The sequence below is a fragment of the Chelonoidis abingdonii genome, chromosome 4 (genome assembly GCF_003597395.2).
Source record: "Chelonoidis abingdonii isolate Lonesome George chromosome 4, CheloAbing_2.0, whole genome shotgun sequence".
Taxonomy (NCBI): Eukaryota; Metazoa; Chordata; order Testudines; family Testudinidae; genus Chelonoidis; species Chelonoidis abingdonii.
In genome coordinates, this window is record NC_133772.1 from 37,406,926 (window position 1) to 37,431,334 (window position 24,409).

General features: G+C 44.9%; 1 protein-coding gene across 4 annotated transcripts in view; it reads left to right on the top strand.

The window, feature by feature from the left end:
- The window catches only part of LOC116820747 (uncharacterized), a 186,998-nt gene extending 163,301 nt beyond the window's left edge, over positions 1 to 23,697 (top strand). For all 4 annotated transcript variants that reach the window (XM_075065066.1, XM_075065065.1, XM_075065067.1 and 1 more), the window contains 8 exons: positions 140 to 249; positions 1,518 to 1,566; positions 4,201 to 4,321; positions 5,624 to 5,718; positions 8,590 to 8,655; positions 11,677 to 11,776; positions 14,107 to 14,259; positions 17,241 to 23,697. In XM_075065066.1, coding sequence (XP_074921167.1) covers positions 140 to 249; positions 1,518 to 1,566; positions 4,201 to 4,321; positions 5,624 to 5,718; positions 8,590 to 8,655; positions 11,677 to 11,776; positions 14,107 to 14,259; positions 17,241 to 18,937 — 2,391 coding nt within the window. In that variant the 3' untranslated portion in view covers positions 18,938 to 23,697. The remainder of the gene's footprint in view (positions 1 to 139; positions 250 to 1,517; positions 1,567 to 4,200; positions 4,322 to 5,623; positions 5,719 to 8,589; positions 8,656 to 11,676; positions 11,777 to 14,106; positions 14,260 to 17,240) is intronic.
- Positions 23,698 to 24,409: the final 712 nt, after the last annotated feature.

The following is a 24,409-nucleotide window of genomic DNA, read 5'->3' on the forward strand; positions in this document are numbered from 1 at the left end:
AGTTACAGGCTGGCTGATGATGGTTCTGAGCTCCCTCTCTGGAATGATGAGGTCTCTTCTCTTGAAATGCTCTATTTCTAGAGGTGATATATGTGGCTGTTTAATGGCTTTCCTTTCTCTGTCCCGTACTTCCATCCAGAAAATGAAAGAACAAGCCAAGAGCTTCTCATCAGAAATCAAGCAGATAGACTTAGATGTAAACCGCACCTTTCGAAACCACATCATGTTCCGGGAACGCTACGGGGTCAAGTGAGTATTGGATACATGGTTCCACAGTGTCCATAATTGGGAATCTGTTTTATTCTCTGTCTGATCACTTGACTGACCATCACACGCGTATCAGTTTGGTAGCCCCAGGGCTGAAGTGCAGGCTTCCAAACAGGTACCACACATTCAGCAGCATTGTCCCTCTGTCAGCACACCTCTGACTTGGACAGACCATGTCTAGCGGTGAGAGGGCTGCTTGGTCTCCATGCCCAGTCAGTGCCTCTTCTTCTGTGACTGCTAGTCCGTAGCTAGGAGGCTCCAGGCTGCAATGCAGAATCTAAAGAAACCAGGGAGTTAAAGTGTGTGTGTGCGGGGGGAAATGGATACATCTTCAGGGCTCCAGCAAGGATTCAGGGCTCCAGCAAGGATACAGGGCTCCCCTGCCTCCCAAAGGGGAAAGAAAATAGCTGCATTCATGGAAGGAAAATATAAACCTTTGGTAGGTGCAATTGTTGAAGTTGCTACACAGCAACTGATGCACTGGCGTTTTACATATCTGTCCGCTACTTATTAAGCTTAAGCTGGATGAGTTACCTGACCCACCTTGTCTCTGTAATATCCTGGGACCGACCCAGCTACAATACTGAATAATCTACTTTCTCTCTCTCTCTCTCTCTCTCTCTCACCCCCTTCCCCCCGCCTGGTTGCACAGAAAAATATTTGCGCTATTTCTGAGGCAGTTATGCAGAAACACCGACAACATTAAGGGGTGACATATTCCACACATTTGGGTGAGGCTGGGAGTGAAGGGATTTTAGCTATAGAGCACCCACTAGTGTTGATGGGAGTCATATTGCTAAGCCTCTACTAGTTGCACTGTGTCTTTATACCCTAGTTCTTCTTTAGCCAACACTGAAGATGTGAGAGGAAATATTCATAATAAACCAAGATGGTGGTGGTTTTCTGAGTTTTATAGCCCAACTGGACTGCTTAAAAAAATGGATGGAAGGGTGCTGAAGCCAATATATTTGTGCATTGTCTTCTTGATGGAGCTGTTGGTTTGATGGCATAGTTTAGCCCTGTTTCGTTGTTCTGGTGGTATTCCTCCATTGGGGAAAGAGAGGCAAGCCCTGTTGCCATAAGAGGTGTAATGTGTACCTGGTGTAATTCTCTGAGTTTTGCATAGTTTCAGCAGAGGAATTTGCAGAAGCTACGGTAAAATGCACCTTTGCTTTTTGTGAAATACTTGTTGAAGTGCAAGATTAGCTCCTCAGGCTATCCAATCTTAACGTCCTCTTGTTTCTACCTAGGCAGCAAGCATTGTTCCAGGTCCTTTCGGCATACTCCGTTTACAACACCGTAAGTAGATCCAGCTAAAAGTGAGCACTCCTGAGTTGACTTCTTTCTTGACTTGCACAGTTCATCTTCCAAGTGTTTAATTGGAAGGCCTGATGATTGTACACAGAGCTCCAATGACTCATCTTTGACAGTAAACATGGAGGAAAACAAACTTTAGTTATCTTCAGAAGCCGCATATACAGTAGGTAGTGGGTTCTTTAAACAACTATTTTATTCCCATGCATAATTCCAACTGCCTGTGATATCCTGAAGGTTTGATTGGGATGGAGCTCAACACAGGAAGATAAAACTGTCCTTTACCATAATCTTTTTTTTCTTCCCCTGAATGATTATCCTGGGCATCTGGCCTGCTGTCCAAAGAGAGTATCTGTCTGTTTTTTCTCATGATTTCTATCCCTGTGTTTAGTGGTAGCCTCATGGTTGAAGACTGTAACTTCTTAGTGTGTTAATCATTTTCAGCTGACGGGTTTAGAGAACAGTATGTGTAAATGAACTACAGAAATTAACAGTCTCCATCTGCCAGTGGAGGACAGTTAACCCAGAAGATCTAGATTGGCATAGTGGACTTGTAGACAAAAAAACAATGTCATCCCCCCACCCCAAGCACACTTAGGGGACTGCTGAATTTCCCTTTGTATTTTTAGGACTAGCATGGTGAAGGGAACCCCAAATAGCATCTGAGGAATACACTGTTTAACATCTTATACAGTATTTCCTGAAATAGCTGTGACATTATTTGTGACTGAATTTTTGTAGTTTGGGTTCACATTTCCTTAGCTTGCACAGCATAAAAAATGAGATTCGTGGCATTGAACTAGTGGGTATATCTCCGTGTTACGGAACCATCAGGCAATTTGGCACAAAGAGCACTCTCTCTGCTCATAAAGATACAGTAGAGTACAGTAGGGTTTTCATTTTCTGAGTGTCTTGGGATTAGCCCTGGGATAGCAAAGCAGAGTTTTGTAAACCAAGTAAAAGCAGCAGAGAATCCTGTGGTACCTTATAGACTAACAGACGTTTTGGAGTGCTCCAAAACGTCTGTTAGTCTATAAGGTGCCACAGGATTCTCTGCTGCTTTTACAGATCCAAACTAACATGCTACCCCTCTGATACTTGTAAACCAAGTATAAGCCTACTTATGTGGTGGGAATTTCTGTAGTGACAACATGGATTGTCCTTGGACACTAAAATGCATCAAATTCATCCCAAATAAACTTTCTTTCATCTCTAGGTCATTAGTGCCAATTCAGGCAGCTAGTGACTGGAAGTTGTAACATTTTGATGGTGTGCAGAGGCCTATGTTAAATTAACTTAGCACTCTCTCAGTTCAGTTCCCAAAGGCAAGTATCCATCTCTCTCCCACACATAATTGGCAACCTGGCTAGTTTTCTTAGCTAAGATACCATGGAGCCTCTCAAGATAGACTTTCCAGGTCTAAGCTAGAGTAAGCATGGGGAAACTGCTGCTGCTTTACTTGCTGTGGAACCTGTGCTATGGATGAATAGGGGACTTCAGTCTCCATAGATGTTAAGCTGACATTAAGGACTTGGTGCAGAATCCAGTGATATCAACTGGTGTCCTAAATGATTGACTGTTTGATCTAATAGAGATCTGATGTAGAAGTTCACAGGGAGCTATCTAGCAATTAAATGATAGACTTGAAGGAAAGATTTTTTCAAAGGTCCAAAGTTAGGCATCTAAGTCCTATTGAAAGTCACTGAGTGTTAGAGTCCTGGGCCTCTGAAAATCTTTCCTAGTCATTCTTAGACATAGTTGCTGCAATCATGAGTTTAACCACAGTATGGACAGAGCCAGAGACTGAATAGCAGCTGATGTTCAAGTCCATGGGTCTGGCTTAGTTGAACAGTAGAAGCATAATGCAGTATCCTATGGGAGCTGTGAATCTGAGAATAAAGAGTAAAAACAGCCCTTGAACAGTGGGAAGGAAATGCCCAGGTGGGATTTTCAGAAGCACCTAAGTGACTGAGGTGCACAAGCCCCATTGAAAGTCAGTGGGATTTGTTCTCCTGCTTTTGAAAATCCTATCCCTAGAGCAGTGGTTTTCAACCTGTGGTCCTGGGGGGTCCCCATATGGTGTTTAAAGGGGTCCATGAAAGGTGACTTATGAAAATAAAGTTTCAGATGCCAGAAAAGGCATTCCGTTTGTCTGGTCAAACAAACGTATGTGAATGCTCCCACCTGCAGGTGACAACCCAGAAGTGTTATCGTTACCATAGAAGCCCACAGTTTAGCGCCCTTTCTCATGATACATCAAATGCTGCGCCAAGCATGTGCGACATTTATAGTTGAATTCTGTTCACTTAGTTTTTAGTCTAAGACTTCTATGGCAGGGGTTTGCAGACCACAGGTTGAATTTCCAAAGGGTCCTCACCTCCATTTGAAAATTTGTAGGGGTCTGCAAATGAAACAAGATTGAATGCTCTCTGGCAGTGGTTTATCTTTGGAGACACAGGTATCCTTACCTGTTGAAAGTACTGATGTCCAGATGTTTTTAAACAAAGCTGTGCACTCCCCTAATGAAAACGGTGGCAGTCACATGTGCACCTGTGCACAGCCCAGTATGTTTAAGAATTAGTATCATGTAAATATGTATGTGCTGCTTGTCCCTTCCAGGAAGTGAGCTACTGCCAAGGGATGAGTCAGATTGCTGCCATCCTGCTGATGTATTTAAATGAAGAGGATGCCTTTTGGGCACTGGCACAACTACTGACCAATCAGAGACATGCAATGCATGGTAAGCCTTAGCAGAAAAGCAGAACTGCAACCATTCCTGTAGACTTCACATGGTGGTTGATTAGATTTCATGCTGCTGCTTCTTTGGTCGGCAAGAGGAAATCAACAGTCAGATGTGTACTCCACTCACTTCCTGCTCTTGTCCGAAACATATTTAAAGGCTTTATTATGTATAAAATGACCGAAGCATGGAGCCAGATTGGTCCTTTCATGCTGACTAGTTTATAATTGAAAAACTTCGGGTTTATCTGCACTGGACTTTCTTGATTCCAGGTAATTAACACATTTGTTAAAGCTAGTGTGTTCCAGGATACAAACATTTCATGGCAATCAGTTAACTCTAGATTTAAAAATAATGTCTAGTGTAGACTTACCATTAGGAACCATACATAGTGCGCTGCTTTAAACACACTGTAGAATACTTTCCCTAATGCATTTGTCCAAACGTGTTCTGGGAGATGTGGTGTACTATTTTACACCAACCACAGTAAAGCTCCTTTCATTTTATTGTGATTTTTAAACTGAAGAAGTGGGTTTTTTTAAAGTCTCTGTGCAGAGTTGTTTAATAAGAAGGGTGGTTTGTGTAATTTAATAGCTACAGAAGATCATAGTGAGGGAGCATTGAAAGACGTTGCTCAAATGCTTCTTGCTTTTATTTATACTGTCATAAAACAATCGCATATTTTGCTTTTTAAAAAAAAATAAAAAGGCTCTTGCCATATAAGGAGAGGGCATGCACAGAAGACAGAACTACCGTCTGACTTCATTATAGTTTTCTTCTATGTCTGGGTTAAAATGTGTCTGCCACTAAATTATAGTGATTATAAGCTCGTGTTGTGCTCCCATTGTATAGCACCTGTTTACCACTGTTTAAGTCTGTTCTAGACCCAGAGAGGTGATGGTACTGCCAAGCATACATTGTCATTCAAATAAAGGGCCTGATCCAATGTCCATGGCAGCCTTTACATTGGCTTCAGTGGGCTCTGGATCAGACCCAGATTATAATGGAGTGGTTTAAGGTTTGACTGGTCTGCTGTGGAGGAGCAGTTTCAGAAGAACCAGCATTGGATGCCAGAGTAGGGTATGTTGCCCACTTTTAGACTCAGCCCAGATAAAAGGGGTAGAACCTAGGCCATGCAAGACAAAAGGCCATGAAGGCCTGATTTGCAGAGCATCCTCAGTTCCACCTGATGTCAGTGGGAGATGTGGATGTTCAGCATCTTGGAAAATCAGCTCCCCAGTCTACATCTGTCATTACTTTTAGGTTTGTCTCTAATTGCTTCTGTGTATTTTTCTTTTCAAGGGTTTTTCATTCCCGGGTTCCCAAAGCTGCAGAGATTTCAGGCCCATCATGAGCAGATTTTAAGCAAACTATTTCCGAAGCTGAAGAAGCACATGGTATCTTTTTGTCAACCATCTGCCCACACTCACGTCGTGCTTACATTAATTGCTTTAATGTTAACTTGTTCCGTTAAATACACCCTTACCCTAATGTGCAGCTAATCATACAGCTGCTTCCACCACCAAGAGGCAGGTATTTAGCTAACTCATTTGTCTCTTAAGTATTTCTGAAGAGAACAGTTCAGGTTTTGTGGCTGGCCGCCAGCATGTGTGCGAGAGATTTTAAAATCTGGAGACTCTCCTAGAAAAGGCAGGAACAGGAAAATTTAACCAGGGCATGTGTGAACGAAGTTATTTCGTGCACTAACCAGGCATTGCTATGTCATGCTGGCCATAAAACCTGAAGGGTATTATCATCTTCTTGCTGTTACAGATGCTGGAAAGCCCAGAGCTTTCCCCTTACAATTTGGCTCAATGCTGCACATTTGTTTTCATTTAACATTCTCCCATGCCAGTCCTGCTGTATGAGGACATTTCCTTCCTTCCAGCAGAGGGACACATTAGAACTGATGCAGTGTCATTCAGTTTGCTGGCTCAGGATCTCCAGCTGTTTTTGTCTCCAGCAGATGGTACGACGCCATTTGTTGGCTGGTATGGCATCTGCAATATGGGATTGAGACCTAGCAACTAGCCAGCTATTTTGTGACACTCGCTCCTCCTTTTCTGCATGTGTTTTCATATTTTGGGTACAGATGCTCCCCGACTTACACAAGTGTTCCGTTCTGGAATGCCTTGTGTAACTCGAATTTTGCATAAGTCTGAAACGTATACCTGGCCATTATACAAAAACAAACAAACAAAAAAAACCCCTCCTATTTCTGGCTTACGGAACTTTTTGTGGATTTGCGTAAGTTGGATTTGCTTAACCCCTGCATTCCTAGCAGGGCTTGGGGGCAATATCTCCAGGAAAAACTGTTTATATTGTCATAATCTGAAATAGCCCCTGCTTGGTGCTGCAGATGAGCCCACTCCTGCGGTAGAAATATAACACAGCCAGGCTAGTTTTTCACGTAATTACTGCTGTTGTGAGAGAGAGGTGGCAGGGGAAGGAACGCTGGATTCCAGCCAATAGGAACAAAAATACCTGCATTTGAAGTGACTCCCCGAGCTAGTAACCATATTTTCCTGAAGGGAGAGCATGCTATGCCTCTGCACAATGGGGTATGGAGTCCGCTGTTAGAAGAGGGGCCCATGTCTGTGCTTTGACAGTACAACCCCCGCTTAATGTGATCATACCAGGTGCTATTGTTAATAAACTTTCTTGAGCTAATTCATGTTTGAACACTTAGTAGTAAGATTTATATCCTTGTTTCTGGCTGATCTGTCCAGTTAAATAATATCTAACCGTTTGGAAAGTGAAGGTAATGGAGTGAAGGTGGAAGCTGAAGAGACTCTGGAGGGATATAGTGAGTTTCTTGCTTGGCAAAAAAGAGGTTTGCTGGAAAAGAGAAGGTAGCTGGCACCCCTGGAATCCCAGCTGGACTGGTGGGGAGTGCAGCTGATAGGAGGGATAGTTCTGGAGGTGTTCCCCCTTCTTTCTGGTGCTCCTCCCTCAGTTTGTCTTTTTTGATAGCACAGCAGTTCTCCTGTTTTCATACAGGTGCATGTGTTGCACATCATCCCTCCAGTAAGGCACACCCTGTGATTTTTCACCTAGCACCAGAGTGAGGGAGGAGCAGGAGGAGAGCAGGCTTGAAACTAGTGATGCAAATGTCGAAAAGGCCCATTTAGATAAGGATCCAAAAATTCACATAGCCACGAACACACTTGTCTGTGTCCTGTTGCCCTGTACTTGATTGTGTCCAAGCTGCTCAACTATGTGGGAACTTGTCTTCTTCTAGTGCCAGCAGACCACACAGGCAACGAACCAGTACAACTAGTTAAGTGTCTCCTTTAGCTCAGCAAGTAAGGGCTTGTTTGGAGCCTGTTATGTGAATGTGGTGTAGCAAAAACAATTTTGTGTCTAAGCATGTCTAGAATTATTATAGGATGCTTCTTTTCTGGCCTATGTCAGGTAAGCATCATGAGGTTTGATTGTTTGAATCACAGAACCATGGGGTTAGAAGGGGCCTCAAGGGTCAACTAGTCTTACCCCCTGCCAAGCTGCAGGATTTGCTGTCTCTAAACCATCCAAGACAGGTGGCTATGGAGCCTCCTTTTGAAAACCTCCAGTGACAGAGCTTCCACAACCTCCCGAGGTGTCTGTTCCACTGCCCTGCTGTTCTTACACTTAGGAAGTTTTTCCTGAGATGTAATCTAAATCTGCTATGCTGTAGTTTGAACCCACTGTCTCTTGTCCTGCCCTCTGCGCCAAGAGAGAATAATTTTTTTCCATCTTTTTTATGGCAGCCTTTCATGCATCAGAAGACCACTGTCATGTTTCCCCTCTTCTCTTTTCCAAACTAAACATACCCAGTTCCTTCAGCCTTTGCTCATAGCACTTTGAGATCCTTGAATGGAAGAATGTTATTAATTGGACTCATTTGTGTTTCTGTTGCCTGAACTTTTTGCAGACCTCACTTGTCTGGAAATTGAGCCAGAAAACCCTCTAGCACAAATGCCTTGTCTGTGGCATGCTGGCACTTGTATGGGGCTAAGTCTATCTGGAGCAGCTGAAACCAGGGGTACAAATATAACTATAGTGAGGCTCAGGTTCAGGCAAGGGTTTAGATTGGTCTTATTGTCATTTAAGTAGGGACAGGAGACGCATTTCAGATGAGATGACGCTTCATAGGCCCATCCGAAGCCTGACAAACCATTTCCAGGACCTCAGCCAGAAATCAGTATTAAAAAAACATGAGTTTTACACGAGGCTCCAGCAGCCGGTCCAGTGAAGTAAACATCTCTTTGCTTGCTGTCTCATTCTAGGACAAGGAGCAGATGACAACGGGGATTTACACAACCAAGTGGTTCCTGCAGTGCTTCATTGACCGGGTGAGGGCTGTTCCTTGGAGAGCTTCTGCTTGGCAACCTGGATCCAGAAATTTTTACATATTTTCTAATATGATTCTATGAATATTTTATAGGCCAAGATATTTTGCATATTTTCATAAAGCATATACCCGGCAGGAGAGAGGCTTAAAATAATGGCATGCCACTCAGACGATCACACCATGAATAATAGATGGAAAGATGGTTTTAGGGCAAAAGTATAGGCATGGGAGTCAGATTTTTATTTTCCTTGGCTCTGCAACAAATCTGCTAAATCACTTACCCTCACTGAGCATCTGTTTCCCCAGCTTTATAAAGAGGATAATACCTACCTCAGTAGGGTGAGTTCATTACGCTCATAAAGGTCTTTGAGCTCTTTGGATGGAAGGCAGTATAGTATAGTCATGTCAAGTTCATGTACTCTGAATTAAATTAACTGCTGTGGCCAAAATTTTCAAACTTCAGCAAACAAATGTAGGCTCCTGAGTCCATAATTAGGTATCACAACAGAAACGGCCGAGTCGTCTACGGTGTTAAGCCACCTGCAGTTCTCACCGACTTCACTGGAAAATGAGGTTGCTCAACACCTTCGACAGCCAAGCCTCTTCTGTTTAAATTGGTCTGACTGCTGGTGTAGAGCAGCTGCCAATGGCCCCTATAGGGTATTCCAGCAGGCAGGAATCAAATGAGTGTAAGGGAGCCTGTCCACTTCTTTTCCCCAGCCACATTTCTATGGTCATAGCTGCAGGGAGCAGCAAAGAAGCCACTTCAGTGGATGTGTGCCACATAAGATTCTCTTACACTGGTGGAATTCCCACACTGTTGGCTTGAGGGCAGCTTTGTGCCACCAGAGCAGTGCAAAGCTCCCTTAATATAGATTCATAGACTCTAGGACTGGAAGGGACCTCGAGAAGTCATCGAGTCCAGTCCCCTGCCCGCATGGCAGGACGAAATACTGTCTAGACCATCCCTGATAGACATTTATCTAACCTACTCTTAAATATCTCCAGAGATGGAGATTCCACAACCTCCCTAGGCAATTTATTCCAGTGTTTAACTACCCTGACAGTTAGGAACTTTTTCCTAATGTCCAACCTAAATCTCTTTTGCTGCAGTTTAAGCCCATTGCTTCTTGTTCTATCATTAGAGGCTAAGGTGAACAAGTTTTCTCCCTCCTCCTGATGACACCCTTTTAGATACCTGAAAACTGCTATCATGTCCCCTCTCAGTCTTCTCTTTTCCAAACTAAATAAACCCAATTCTTTCAGCCTTCCTTCATAGGTCATGTTCTCAAGACCTTTAATCATTCTTGTTGCTCTTCTCTGGACCCTCTCCAATTTCTCCACATCTTTCTTGAAATGCGGTGCCCAGAACTGGACACAATACTCCAGTTGAGGCCTAACCAGCGCAGAGTAGAGCGGAAGAATGACTTCTCGTATCTTGTTTACAACACACCTGTTAATGCATCCCAGAATCACGTTTGCTTTTTTTGCAACAGTATCACACTGTTGACTCATATTTAGCTTGTGGTCCACTATAACCCCTAGATCCCTTTCTGTCGTACTCCTTCCTAGACAGTCTCTTCCCATTCAGTATGTGTGAAAATGATTGTTCCTTCCTAGACAGGAACATACTAGATAGACAGGCCCAGGATCATCCAGTTAAACAGGCCATGGTCTATTCTGCTGATTCTCGTGTCCAGCCTTGAAAATAACAAAGCTTTCATATACTTGCAAAACTAAATATAGTAACGACTTTCCAAGGTAGGGAATCCATTTTCAAGTTGTCTCAGATTGAGCTTTTTTCACCTTACGGTCCCAAGGAAGGAACATTTTATCTATCTCAACTGCAGCTCTCTGGCCAGCCAAGCATGTGAACAATTGTTTTAAAACCAAAATTGTAGCTCATAATACACACACAACCCTAAATTGGTCCTGAAAACAAAGCATCTCTGTGCTACGTTGGGGTGTTAATGGGAAGGTTTATGGCACATTCTATGCACTGTCATTCCTGAGCAGATCAATCCAGTTAGAATAGCACTGGGGCAAAATACCCAAGCCATCTGTTACAGATCTTGTCCGATTCCCCGTGCTGGGACGGGACTCCAGCATCTGGATCCCCTGGTGTTTTAAGCTTCAAGTCTGAACAGATTCCAGGCACTGCCCCAGTCTTGGGGTCCCTTGATGCTCTTTGAGTGTAGACCCTCTGTCTAGTGCCACACAACACTGAGAGCTGCAACCAAGCAGCCCCGGTGTCTAACCCTTGGAACCAGTGCTGACTCCTCATCCTGCCCGTGTCATTTAAACGCAACCTCTCCCAGAATCCCACCGAAGGAGTGAGCCTTCAGAGATACAATTTAACTCACAGGCCGCATGGTAGTTGTAGCATAAAACACACACACCGCACAGAGTTCTGCAGTGCTGCTGCTCTTTAATAAATTGCATGAGACATACACAGATCCATACAAAAATAATACATCCTACATGCATTTCCTCTCGCTCTAGCTCACATTGTGTGTTTGTGTAGGCGAGATCTCCCCTGCTTTGCCTCACCCAGCTCCCACAGCAGCTTTACTCATCTTAAGCTGGTGAAAAATGGCTAAAAAGAGAGAGCAAATAGACCAGCTTCTGCCCTTTATCACCTTCCTGTCTCCTACATCAGGTGACTCCCTGGTCAGCCTCAACAGGGGACCACAGTATGTTATGGGCACCTTTGTTGCTAGGCGAGCTCTCCCCTGATACATCTCTTCTCCTGGTGGGGAGGCAGTCTGTTGTTTAGTGCTGTTTCATGTCAAGTAACGTTAAGTCAGTGACCCTCTTTTGTTAGCCCTTTGTCACCCTCCTTTGGTATTTTGATCCAGCATAAAGGCAGAAGCACAGAGAGGCGCCAACGAGCCTCAGATGAAATTGGCAGATTGGTATAGATACTTACAGGGAAAGGGTTCATAATCTCACTCAGAATCCATATGTTTTACAGGCAGATTCCCCAAATCATCACATCTAACTTGCTGCTTTTTGTAAACAGACTCCCTTCACGCTTACCTTGCGGTTGTGGGATATCTACATCCTGGAAGGAGAACGAGTTCTGACAGCCATGGCGTACACCATCTTGAAGCTGCACAAAAGTAAGCGGCTCAGCAGATTTGCTCAACTTCCCCATTCAGCAGGGGTAATCCTATCATTAGAGCCTGGGGCTTAGATTTAACCACCTTAGTCAGGAAGGGCTTAGGGAGAGAGAAGCCCAGCATTGGTTTGAAAGTTTTTTTTCTTTTACTTTAATTGGACCAAGATACAGATCTGACCAAAATGGGTGCATCTCCTGAAGCTGTGTCCATTTACACCATGTGATGGTGCTCCATGGTTGGCTGTTTGGCTTTTTTTCTCTGTATCGTTGGATTTACATATGTATGATACCATGCAACCCCTACTGGGCATTACAGACTGGTGCAGTTTCAGGCCTCACCCAGGCTTCAGAGAAAGCAAATTACTACACACAGTCCCATGTTTGACTCTTAACGCCAGAGGGGAACTATGCCTTTGCACTCAAATAAGGCACATTGGCCTTTTCACATCTACTCCCCAAGGGCCAAATCCCACCTGCTCAGTATACTAAGGGAGAGAGATTACTCAGGGCATCCTCTGCTGCCAGACTTCCATCAGCCACTGGGAAATACTGCCCTGGTCCACTGAGGAGAATGTCCTATAGGAGCACTGCCTTGCTCAGCGCACATTGGCGGTGGAGGTGAATGCTTTGTGGTTGATTGCTAGGTTCTGTTAGCACCAGGTACATACACCAAAGAAGGCACAGTTCCTGCACTGAAACATCCAAAGTCTTTTTTTTTTTTTTTTTTTTTTAGTCCCACAGCATGCTGCAATCCTGGGCCCAATCTACAGAACAGTAAACATTGCAAAATGCGCTTTCTGATGCCATGTACTGTATTGTATACATGTATAACATGCTTTACAGAAAAACTATTTTAAGAGTGTTTTAGAGCACATTTAAAAATGTTAGTGGGACTATTTTGTTTTATTTGCATCTTTTCTTCTGCAAAGTCGTGTTCCTTAGTCCAACTAAACAAGGCTCAGAGGAGAGAGCAATACAATAATGTATTTATAAAAATACTTCTAAAAATGACCTGAAATTGCTTTTATTTACATAAAAATGTCACTGCCTTACAGTTAGATATTTCAGGACTTTGGGGCCCTGCTGGTCTTATTGGAAAACTCGGCATCTCCTCTTTCCAGTGGTACAAGGCTCTCATTTGTAGCCATTGGGTCACAGGATAGAGAGGTCAGCTCCTAAACCTGTCACTGGGCAGTAGTGAATATTGCTCACTGAAGGCTTTGGGCATGCAGCTTTTTTAGAGGGAACAGGACAGATGCAGCGGTTTGAAGCTGCTCTGAGGTTTAGAATGTTTGAATAAATCATGAAGAGATGGATTAGTGGACGGAGTGCTGGCGTAATGGTCAAAGGTGCGTGGTAACCATGCATCCATCACATGGATACCATTAGCACATGGATACATTAGCAGGGTAGGTGCATTTATAAGTAGGTGAGTGCTATTTATCTGCATCCATCCTAAACTTCCTATAATTGTTTAAAAATCTTACCAAGAAAGAAATCTTAGCAGTAGATCCAAGTGCACTGTGGAACTTTTGGTGTGCGGTAGCAGGGTCCGCTCAGCCAGTTGGTGCACGGCAGGCTAGTGCAAGGTAGATTTACACCTCTGCTTGCTGTGCACTAAGTCTTTCTGTGGACAAGCCCTTAATTAAAAGTAACTGGTTTGTGCATGTGAAGTATTGTATGTAAAGAAAGAGAGAGGAAGACTGGACAAATTAAGCCTTGATGAACAATGCAGTGGGACAGGTGGTAATGGCAGTGGCTGCTCTCCATCACAGATGGTGGCGAAATCATACATTAGATACAGGAAGAGTGTGAAGCACCAATTCTGAATGTCTGTGCTAAGCCACCTCAGGTTGCACTATCCACCATTAATCTGTTGTCCGTAACATGCAGCTTTACTCCCCCTAGAGGTGTAAAAGAAACATTCAGGAACAGTCAGACACATTCTGTCGCCCGAACCAAGGCCCTGAACCTGTAAACATTTATGCACCTGCATAATCTTGCTCATTCAGTGATCCCAACGAAGTCCATGAGAACTACTCACCTGAGTAAAGTTACATGCAAACATAAATGTTTGCAGGATTGGGACTAGAGATCAACTTGAGAGAACCATAAATACCAGGTAGAAAAACACTTGGAAAAAGGAAACCATGCATTGTTTCTTCTGCCCCACATTTTAACTTAAATGTAAAATGAAACGCCTGTTATCGATAGAGTTAAAATTGCTGATCCAGTAGAAACGCAGTCTGGATTCCTTCCCCCCTCTGCCCTCCATCTAATTGAGATACCACGTTGTTCTCACATTTTGCTGGGTTTTCTGCTGTCCACTAGAACGCTTACTGAAGATGTCCCTGGAGGACTTACGGGAATTCCTGCAAGAGAGAATTGCTGCTTCTCTGCATTATGAAGATGATATCATTATTGAACAATTGCAAACGTCCATGACTGAATTGCGCAAAATGAAATTTGACCTTCCTCCCCCAGGTAGGCAGAGCATGAAAGCAGCATTAATTCCAATTTTATTTCTACAGCCCACGGTAGGCCAAGCAGTCGAAATTAACTCCTTGGTGCCAGCACTAACCATAACTTTCAGGGGCAGAGCAATGCAATTTTTTCAGGATTCTTTTCTCTCTAAACAGCAGGAAAAGGCTAACTGCTGTGGCCTTTTGAATTGCAGAGGCAATTCTGTGACCCCAGATCTCTGTTCTGTTCAAGATCTCTTGGGTGCAAAGACAGAGTGAGTGAGCAATGGTGGCTTTATGTCTCTGTTATAATCTGAGACCAGACAGCTCCTAGGGAGATATGTGGATTTTTCGGCAAAGCTCAGCAATAGGCATGCTGAGCTCTTTTGAAAATCTGGCTGATTATTTCAGTACTTAAATTGGAGCATGAGCTCTTTTGAAAATCTAGCCCTATGTGCCGTTTGTCATTAATGTGATTTTTAACCCCAAGTTGCATCACTCTGCTCCTCCTGAGTATTTTGTTGTTGTTCTGATTTGCAGAGTCTTTGCAAGTTTGAATTGAGCCAGATGTTGCAGCTGTGGTCTGCGTGCGTTGTTTGAGTTACACAGAGTTTCTGGGGGTATGAGTTTCCCAGCCACTGCCACTTCACAGGGCAAGGAGGCGCAATGTTGTGTTTCACATAGTGCAGGGGTTGCCATGGTAATTGCCCTCTTCATGTTGTAGCATTGTATTCCAGGTGAGTGGTTAGATAGAGCCCCCTTAGCATAAATTGAGATGGAACCTCAGTTGGCTATGGCTCCTGCTGTAGAAACACTTATTGAAAAATAAATGAAACGCTCACAGAACCCCACCTGGGTAAGTACATGAATACAGCATGATTGCACTGACCTGTGAGTCTGCAGTTCTCTCTAAGTCTGTTTTGAGGGACTCTTATGTCAGTCTGTAACTAGAGATTGGCTAAGGGGAACCAGGTTCTGCGACCTCAAATCAGGGTGGTTTGGAGCCTGTTTAACTTTTATGGGAACTCCTGTTTTGGACTGTGTGTATAATCAGACTAATAAACCCTGATCAGCTGATGACAAAACACACACATGGAAATGCTTTTCTTATATGGTAAGAGGGAATTAATTATTGAACATAATCATTTATTGATACCGGTAAAGAACTTTGAGCTCCTCAGAGAAAAGATTGCAAAACTCAAGGTTGAGATTGTCACTTGCCATACCTGCTTGTGCAGCGGGATAAGAGAATATGATAGCTTCCCCTCTGCTCTGCTTTACAGGCTACCCAGGTTGCTGGTGTGTGCATAGAGGAGGGTGTGTTCCCCTCCCGTCACACACAGGTAGGCAAGGGGAGGAGGTAGCAGCACCCGACAAGAAACTAGCACACATGAATTTTCCTGTGGAATACAGGGAGACCCAGGAAAGGCACCGTGACGGGGCACCATTCTTTTGCCTGGCTGCCTCTGGACAGGTCCAGATGCACGCTGACCCATGCATCTTGCCCTGTGTAAAGATTCAGTCTTGCCTGAAATCTCACAACAAAGTTGTGAACAGTGAAGTATGTCCATTTTACAGCTAAACAGAGACAGAGGTTAAGTGACTTACCCAGAGCTGCACAATGAATAAAACGCAGGAGTCCCGACTCCCAGTGCTCACCTGCTTTGCTTTGCTTGTTTATACCGTAACAGTATCAAAAATGCCAAGTCTGGGGCATCTTGCTTTTGGGGGCTGACCTCTGAGAGGCCTCAGGAGGTGTCTTTGGTGAGCTCTACCTCACAAAAGATGTGAATCTTTAACAAAGGCCTCCTTTGTCCAACTGGTTCATCACTGAAGTTAAATTAGGTGCTAACAATAACACAATAAAATAAACCCAAACAACCTGGAGGTGTGGAAATCCTCTCTTTTCACTCCTGGGGAAGCACTGTGGTGGTCAGACTGATAGGGCACTGGCGACCTGTGTTCTGTTACCACTCTGCCACTGACTGGCTCTGTGACCTTCAGCCAGTCATTTCCCCCCTGTGTCTGTTTCGTTTGTAAGATGTCCCAATGTACAGTAATCCACATTTTTAATAACTATATTGGGATGCTACCATTTCACTAGTTCTCCAGTCACCATCGAATCTTCCAGCTAGACAGGACCTGACTGTGTAATGTTAACAAAACAACGAGAATAAAATGGTTTTTGTTAAGCTGTTTTAAGCCGCCTTTATACATCATAAAGAAGCAAAATCAGGACATACACCTTATTTTTCTCCTTTGCAGGTTTACTGTTAAGCATAAACATCCAGGTATATAATTACAACACGGAATAGTAACATTTTAACGATTTAGTACTGACTCTGCTGGCCAGGTTGTCTCTCATTCAGCAAGGAGCCCCAGTTAAATCATTGTCCTCGTTTATGGCTGCATTTGTGCTATTAATAATTTCATTAAGATGAAGAAGTGCTTGTGTGTGGAGATGAGGGAACGCAGTGAGAGATGAGGGAACACTACTCTCTGAGTGAGGCACTATTGCACATGAGCAAGGAAGACAGCAGCAGGGCCATGATGAGCTACAAATTGGTTGACCATTTCTTATCTGCTTAAGTACAGATTCAGACTGGGATTCCGGCACTGAAATGCCATTGAAATTTTGGCGCCTAACTACCTGTGGCAGCAATCCCAGCATCAGCAGTTAGTAAAATGAAAAATTTAAATGTTTATAAATGGAAGTCCTGCCTTAGATGGCAAACCTGCTAGAACAGGAGGCCAGTGAGCTTGAGGATCATGCTGGAGCTTCCCAGGTTGCCGGTGTGGCTAATGGCACCGCTTGTAGGTAGGCTAATGTGTGATCTCCATCTTTGTTTTTCAAACACTGTTTGCACTGAGTGACTAAAGTGTCCCCCTTTTGAAGGGCGGATGTTTGTTGGACACAGTTCAGATCCCTCCCAATGGCTTGTCTTGCTGGACTTGTTAAAACACGCCTTGAAAGAGAGATTAATATGTGTTCTTTCCTTATAGCAAAACCTGAAGAATTCCCTAAGAAACCTTTGGGGCTGGAACTTTCTCTAAATCTCGTGGCACTGAAACCCTGCATTGCAGTGAATGGCCAGAATAAGGCTGCCACTAACCTCGACCCTGAGCGAGATACAAAGCTGTCCTCTCCAAACAGCCCTGCTCATCTGAATGAAACTACTGGTAACGCGAACATGGCAATAAACGAGAGGCTCCCTGCTCTGCAACAGGATGGGCCTCCCTCAGCAGCAGCAGCAACAGATGTGCATCAGCATCCATTTAAGCGCCACCAGCAATGCCAGGAGGAAAACCAGCATGGAGAAGAAAATCAGGTGGAGACGCCAAAGGAAGTTGCTGGTGAAACCCCGTCACAGGAGCTGTCTCCTCCAGAAGGGAATGAGGTTCAGGCCCTCCCGGAGAGCCAGGATGCACCACCAGTGAGCAGGGAGGCTGTCTCACAAGAGAGTCCTCAGACTCTCAGTGCAGGAACTGGTAAAGAGGAACTGCAGGAACATAGCCCCTCCCCTGCTGTAGGCAACACAAACCAGGCCGTTCTCCACACAGCTCAGCTGCAGACACCTCAGCAAGCACAACCCGAAGGGACAGCCATGGACAACTCTGCAGGGGACATTGCCACCCAGAGCCACAACCCCCAAGTAGATCTGCCTGTCAGTCACAATAATATATTAGCAGGTCAGGAGTTGCCAAACCAAACGCCTTCTCTTCCTTCCCTTGCCGAACAAAGACCCTCAGACGCTTCTGTGCAAAACGTCTCGAGTCCTGAAGACACGAGTGCTATCATCTTCCCAGTGGATTTACTGACAGGGCTGCCTCCAGAGCAGCAGCACCGGCCTCCCAGTACAGACTTGCGCTCAGCACCAGAACAAAACCGTGCTTCTCCTTGCGATTTGTCAGAGAAAGTACAAATGCCTGTCTTGTGTATGGAGAAGGCCCTTGATACTCTCTCTCTCCCTCTGCTTGATGGTAGACGACGGCCTTCTAATGTATCTCAGTATGACAACATATCTGAATTGGAGTACAGTGAGGATAACTCTTCTGGGCAGGTGCCCAGTATCGAGAAACTCAGCGGTGCAGTGCCACAGAACAAACCAGATTTAAAATCCTCAGTACCCAAGTCTGCATCTGTGGGTGAGATTGCAGATCTGGGGATGCACTCAGAAGGGAGCACAGACTCAGCACAGCAGACAATAGGACTGGGCCACTTAGCCTTCAACTCGCTTCCTCATCAGAGACTGTCTGGTGGCAGCGGCAGTGTGCCAATCTTATCTATGCTTGATTCTGGGGCAGTTCAGCTGGCAGAGGGTCTACACGACCGACACCTGTCATCCCCGGCTTTACAGGGGCAGTCCACCCCGTATAAAATAGTTAAAACCACCACCCCACTTCACGTGGCTCATGCTACCGAGCAGGACTACCTGAACCAAAAAAAAATAGCATTGCCTTTGCAAGAGGGCAGTCATCATGTAGGTGCAGCCTTGATGGCAGCTGATGGAGGGGCAGAACTTGAGGTTGTGGCTGCCAACCAGTGTGCGCAGAAGTCATTAAATGCATTGAGAGAGCCACGTCCCTGTCTACCCCCAAAGCCAAAAATACCACCCAAGGTTGCCAAAGCCCATTCAGAGAACAGTTTCTATCCAGGCTGCCCTTCCACAATGCAGATGTCCAAGTCAGTGACATTTTAACAGGGGTAGGGCCACGGAGGGGAAACAAACAATATAATTACATTGTCTGTCTATTCATGAGACATCCTTATAAAGGTTTGCAACTAAAAGGCAACACAGCCCAGGGTAGAGATGACGGGAGATGATCCTGTGCTGAGCTGTGTTTGGTATGACTGCTTGGGGAGTCATGCAGGAGTAGGAACCGTGGCCAACAGACAATGTACTGGTGCCAGGAGGTGGTTAAAAAGTCTGTGGGGGTTTTTTCTGCGGACAAATCACAAAGTGCTTTCACCCCTGCTCGCGTGCAGAGAGAGGCAAAGCTGGTTAAAGTGCTAAATATTTTGACTGTTTTTTCTCCCATCGTTTTTATAAACACAAGAGCTTGGCCTCATAAACCAGAGTTTAGTTTCTGTTAAGGGGGGAATAGATAACAATGCAGAGGGTTTTGAGCCATTGTTACAAACAGATAGAGAAGCTGTGAGAAGACAGAGAGAGGGGCCTTCTTTACAAATAAGCACTTGGTCCGTGTGGCCAGTAGCATTTTTCCAATTGCCTTTTGCAGCAATAGATTTTTCTGAAGTCCTAATAGCCAGCAGTCCTTTAAACAAGGCTATTGAGTATTCTTACCAGGAAAGCCAGCCTTCCATAAAGTCTATGCAACATCCAGCTTTATTCCAGAAATCCCAGTGAGCACTGCTCACGTCCCAGGGGAAAGACTGTGCATCTTTTCACCTCGAGTGCAATGGGGCAGTGTTGTATGCCCATTCGTAGTTCTCTAGCTCTTTTCCATTTGCAGTGGGAGGTTTCCTGAAGGGAAGCTGAATGTTGTATGCCAAAGTGCTCTTGTGTTCTCTGTGGGTTTGTTCTGGGCTGTAGCAAGGATTTATCAGAAAGCAAAGTTAACTTCTGATGCAAGCAGAAGGGAAGATGGGAAAGGTGCGTGTGCCATGCTTCTTCACCAGCCTGCAGGTTTGTGCTGATCCACTAAATGTTTGTTCAGATTCCTTGAGTTCCTCATGTGACAGGGATGGAAGGTCGAAGCAGAGCTACAATCAGTTTTCCAACCTGCCTGTCTGATCTTGTTCTTTTCTCCGTGAAGCCAGGACAGTGAGCAGGCTCACCGCCTTAGGACTGACTGAAAGGAAAAGGAGGTCACTGCCTTGGTAAATGACCAATCAGTGTGTAGCAATCTAATAAACACAGGATGTATCCTTATTTGAGCAGTGGAGGGAGTGCTCTGGCTGGTCTTTTGCTTTAGCTAGCAAGCCATGAGAGTGCAATAGGATTTGATCACTTCTCATCAAAATTCCAGAACCTACACTGGTCTCTGCTTTGAGTAACTGAAGTGTCAGTGTGGAAACCACACTGGAGTTAGAAAGGAAGGTGGGCAAAGTTCTGAAAACCTTGGCTCTGCTCCTCCTCGAAATAGTCTGGCTCTAAATCAACAGAATAAGAAGCTGCCAAGAGAAAATCTTGGCACAGATTCGGAAGAAGAGGTCTTTCCTGTAAAGCTTAAAGTCTATGGTCCAGAAATGCAAATGTCTTGCCCTTAGAGAATGAAGAAAGTTGGGGCAGATTTCTTTAAAAGCAAGCTTACAGCTAATGGGAAAATATTCTGTAATTACGGAAAAATGCCAGTCCTGTTTTCTAGTTCAGGAGCCTGAATTACTGTAAGTACAGCATATAGAGCTCTAGGCATGGTCATTACATCCATGCTTTGTAGTGGGGAACCTGATTCCACTTGATTCTGTGGACTTTGGACCAGCTCCTAAAGGTGTGTCCTTGGCCTGGTCTACACTGGGGGGCGGGGAGAGAGAATCCAACCTAAGATACGCAACTTCAGCTACGAGAATAGTGTAGCTGAAGTTGACGTATTTTAGGACGACTTACCTCGCATCCTCACAGCGCGGGGTTGATGGCCGCCACTCGTCTGTCGACTCTGCTTATGCCTCTTGCTGCAGAGGAGTACAGGAGTTGACGGCAGAGTGATCGGGGATCGATTTTATTGCATCTGCACTAGACGTGATAAATCGATCCCCGATAGATGGATCGCTACCTGCCAGATCGGCGGGTAGTGTAGATGTACCCCTAGAGATTAAAGCCATAAAGGACATTCAGATTATCTAGTCTGATCTATGGCAATCATTTCGCCCCTGAGCATGTGAGCAAGAACCAGCCAGCCAAGCAGATGAGAGAGGGAAAATGCTCGGAGCTGTCTCAGAACTCTGCCCCACCCTGTCCAGTGTCTCACCTCCAGCCATGGCCAATGCTTTAGAGGAAGGAAACCTACAATACATTGTGGGGAGATTCCTTCCTGACCCCCTGCAGGTGACCAGCTGTGTGTGGTGATTCGATGTTGATGTAGCTGACAGCTCTCTAAGGGAGCTCCCCGTTTGTCCCAAGAGATGGTCTGAGCACAGCACTGGCAGCCAGCAGCTCCTGTTCTTCCACCAGCTTCCTCTCTGGCCTTGGGCAGGTTGTGTAACCTCTTTGCCTGTTCTCCCCATATATGAAATGGGGGTAAGCCTACTGACTGTCCTATGTCACAGGGGTGCTGTGGGATTAGTTGTAATGTTTGTAAAGCACTTGGAGGAGAAGCGCTTATATAAAGGCTAAGTATTATGATTCTCAGCCACCACAGCTCATTTTCAATTGTAGCGAAAAGGTGCTTTAGTTGCTTTTATTTTAGTGGTCCTTCCCCAATAACTGTGCAGTAGTTTGGAGAGTAACATGTCTGAGTGTATTATACCTGGGCAGTATTTCAGCAGGATGAGCAATATCCTTTGATTCAGAACCGTGTGCATCCTCTTGAGCTCTAGAAGCCAGTGGGCAATGGAAATGTTAAAGTAGCTGCCATCTGCCACTAGGCTTGGTTTCTGTATGCTGGAGTCTGTTCTCTCCTCCAAGCGCACATGTAACCTCCACTAATCTGGGCGGGAGTTGAGCTCACATGTGAAAGGAGATTAGACCCCTTTACCTTCACTTTTCTGCTTGCCTGATCTTGCTCGTTCTGGTAATTGTAGGCACTGTGAGGTCAGAGATGGGGAGTATCTAGGTCCTCTTGTAAGACACACTTTTAATGTTGATTGTCTTTAGAACATTGAATAGCTGCCTAACGCACAATACTCGCCACGAAGGCTAACATCTCCTGTTCTCATGAAATGTCACTGGGGAGAGGGCAGCCAAGCTAATTCCAAGTGTATATTTTCCAAAAATTATTTGGGTTTTCCTGACCACCTGTCTCGGAGGTAGTAACTGACACACACGCGCACACACACACACACACGCGCACACACACACACACACACACACACACACACACACACACAGTCCAACTGGAAGCTTAGCACCTGTTCCAAAGTCTATTGAAGTCAGTAGAAAGACTCTCGTTGACTCCAGTGGACTTCGGTTAAGACTGCTAATGATCCCTGCAGCACTGTACAGCAAGTGGTTTAGGTTCACCTTCCTCTTCAAAGTGCCATCATTGGAGGCCACAGGTCACACCACACCTTGCTCCCCCATAGGCTGAGCAGCTAGGACCTCGAGTCCTCATTAAAGGTGGTGGGGTAAGTGTCATCAGAACCTACAGTGTCTTCTCTTCGTTTGGGCAACGCCCACCTTGCTCCGAACTGTTCATTTGCTGCCTTTTGGACTAAACCCAAAATGTGAGGACAAGGCAAAGCCATTTGTGTAGTCTAGGACTGAGTGTTTTTCTTAGGGGGAGCGAGGAGTTGCTGCTACAGCAATTAGACTCTTGCCTTTTTCCTTCATGTGTCTTTGCAGAGAGGTTTTACTGGCCTAAACCGCGAGAGCCGGCTGCTGTGAGTGGGTCTCATTGGAGCAATGCCTTGTTTATAGACAGGCATATTACTTTTTTTGTTTGTGAAATTAACATTTTATATACAAATCAACTTAAATCTTTCTATTTCAATCTATTGTTGCAAATGATGATTTAAGCCTGTCAGGTTCAGACATTCCCCACCATCATTGTGGGGGCTTATTGTACTAACCAGTAACCCCTCCAACTCCTGTCAGTTCTGTTCAGGTTGTTATACTGCCCCCATCGTGGTATCTGGGCTTGATAAGGAGCTGTGTGGTAGCAGAGATGGGAACGATCATGCCCAGCTTCACATGTGTGGGGGGAGTAGAGACAAGGGCTCCAAGAGACAAGGACGACTCGTGCGGGGGGGAACAAATTCCAAGATACTTCTACAAATAATGCAGGGCTCCTAGGATGCCCCCAGTTAGATGGCAAAGTCAGCGTTATTTCATGCTAACTCAGGAAAACAGCTTCCTCCCCCAAGGTAACTTTTACTTAGCCAAAATATATTTAGTTTTAAAAGAATGGGGTTTTTTTTGGTGATTAGGCTGTTTTGTTGGTGAACTAGCACTTTGAGCAGAGGCAGTGCAGCCCTGTGGCAGGAATGCAGCAGCACCCCTTGTTGAAACTGTAACCTTTCCATTTCAGTGTACTAGAGACTGGTGTGTCGCTTTGATGCACTTTGAGAGATCTGCTACCATTGGCTTTTATTTTCAATTGCTACTTTTGTTTACAACATGAAGATCTTTGTGATTCTTTAACATTCTGTTATTACTTTAAACCATTGTTATGTATGTGCTTTTTTTTTTTGGAAGGGAGTTTGAAAAGCAAAATGCTCCTTCCTTTTTACGCTGATCCAAACAGACTGTACAGTGTTCAATGCTGTGTTTTACATGGTTGTAATGATGACAGTTTAAGAAGTTTAGCATAAACAGCTGCAGAGCGTCGTTTTTCTTCTAGGCAATGAACTGCATCATCATCCTCCTCCTTCTCAAATCCACTGCAGTGGCTGCTTGTTCCATGCGTCGGGGAGCTAAGATATGGGTTCCGTCTCCTTCGACTCCCTGCTTTTATACTGTAACTAAAACTGTATGTTGCCTGCTGTCCCTGATGCAGTGTGAGTTGCTCAAGGGTCCTGTGTTCTGGATACAATTAGTGTAGTTGTGCAGAGCTGGAGCTTTGAATGGCTGGGAACTGGCTACTCTCTCTGTGTTTTCTCTCTGCACTCAGTGCTGGTAGAGGGGCCTGAGTGACAGCCTGGAGCTTGTTCTTGTCTCTACAGAGCAAGACAGGTACAGCAAACTATGCGAAATCCTCCCATGCTGCCTCAGGCCTGTCCCTGGTCTGTTCATACAAGAAGAGGTGGGGGGGGGGAAGAGAAGAGAAGAGATGAGATTAGGATGTTACCCTGTGTGTGGATCAGAAAGCCCTGTCTGCCAACATGATTACAGAACTGTGCACTTCATCCCTTGTTAACACTCGAACTAAAACAGAGGCTGTGGAGGTGACTAGGCTTATTCAGTCCTTCAGCCTCACTATAGCTGAGCCAGCTGAGAGGATGAGGCACAGTTTTGCTTAGTACTATAGTCTAGAGAGGAAAGGGGGAGTGCCCTTTTTTTCTTCTGCTCTTGCATGGCTGGTTGAAACCCTGCCCCTCTCAATGTAATATGTGG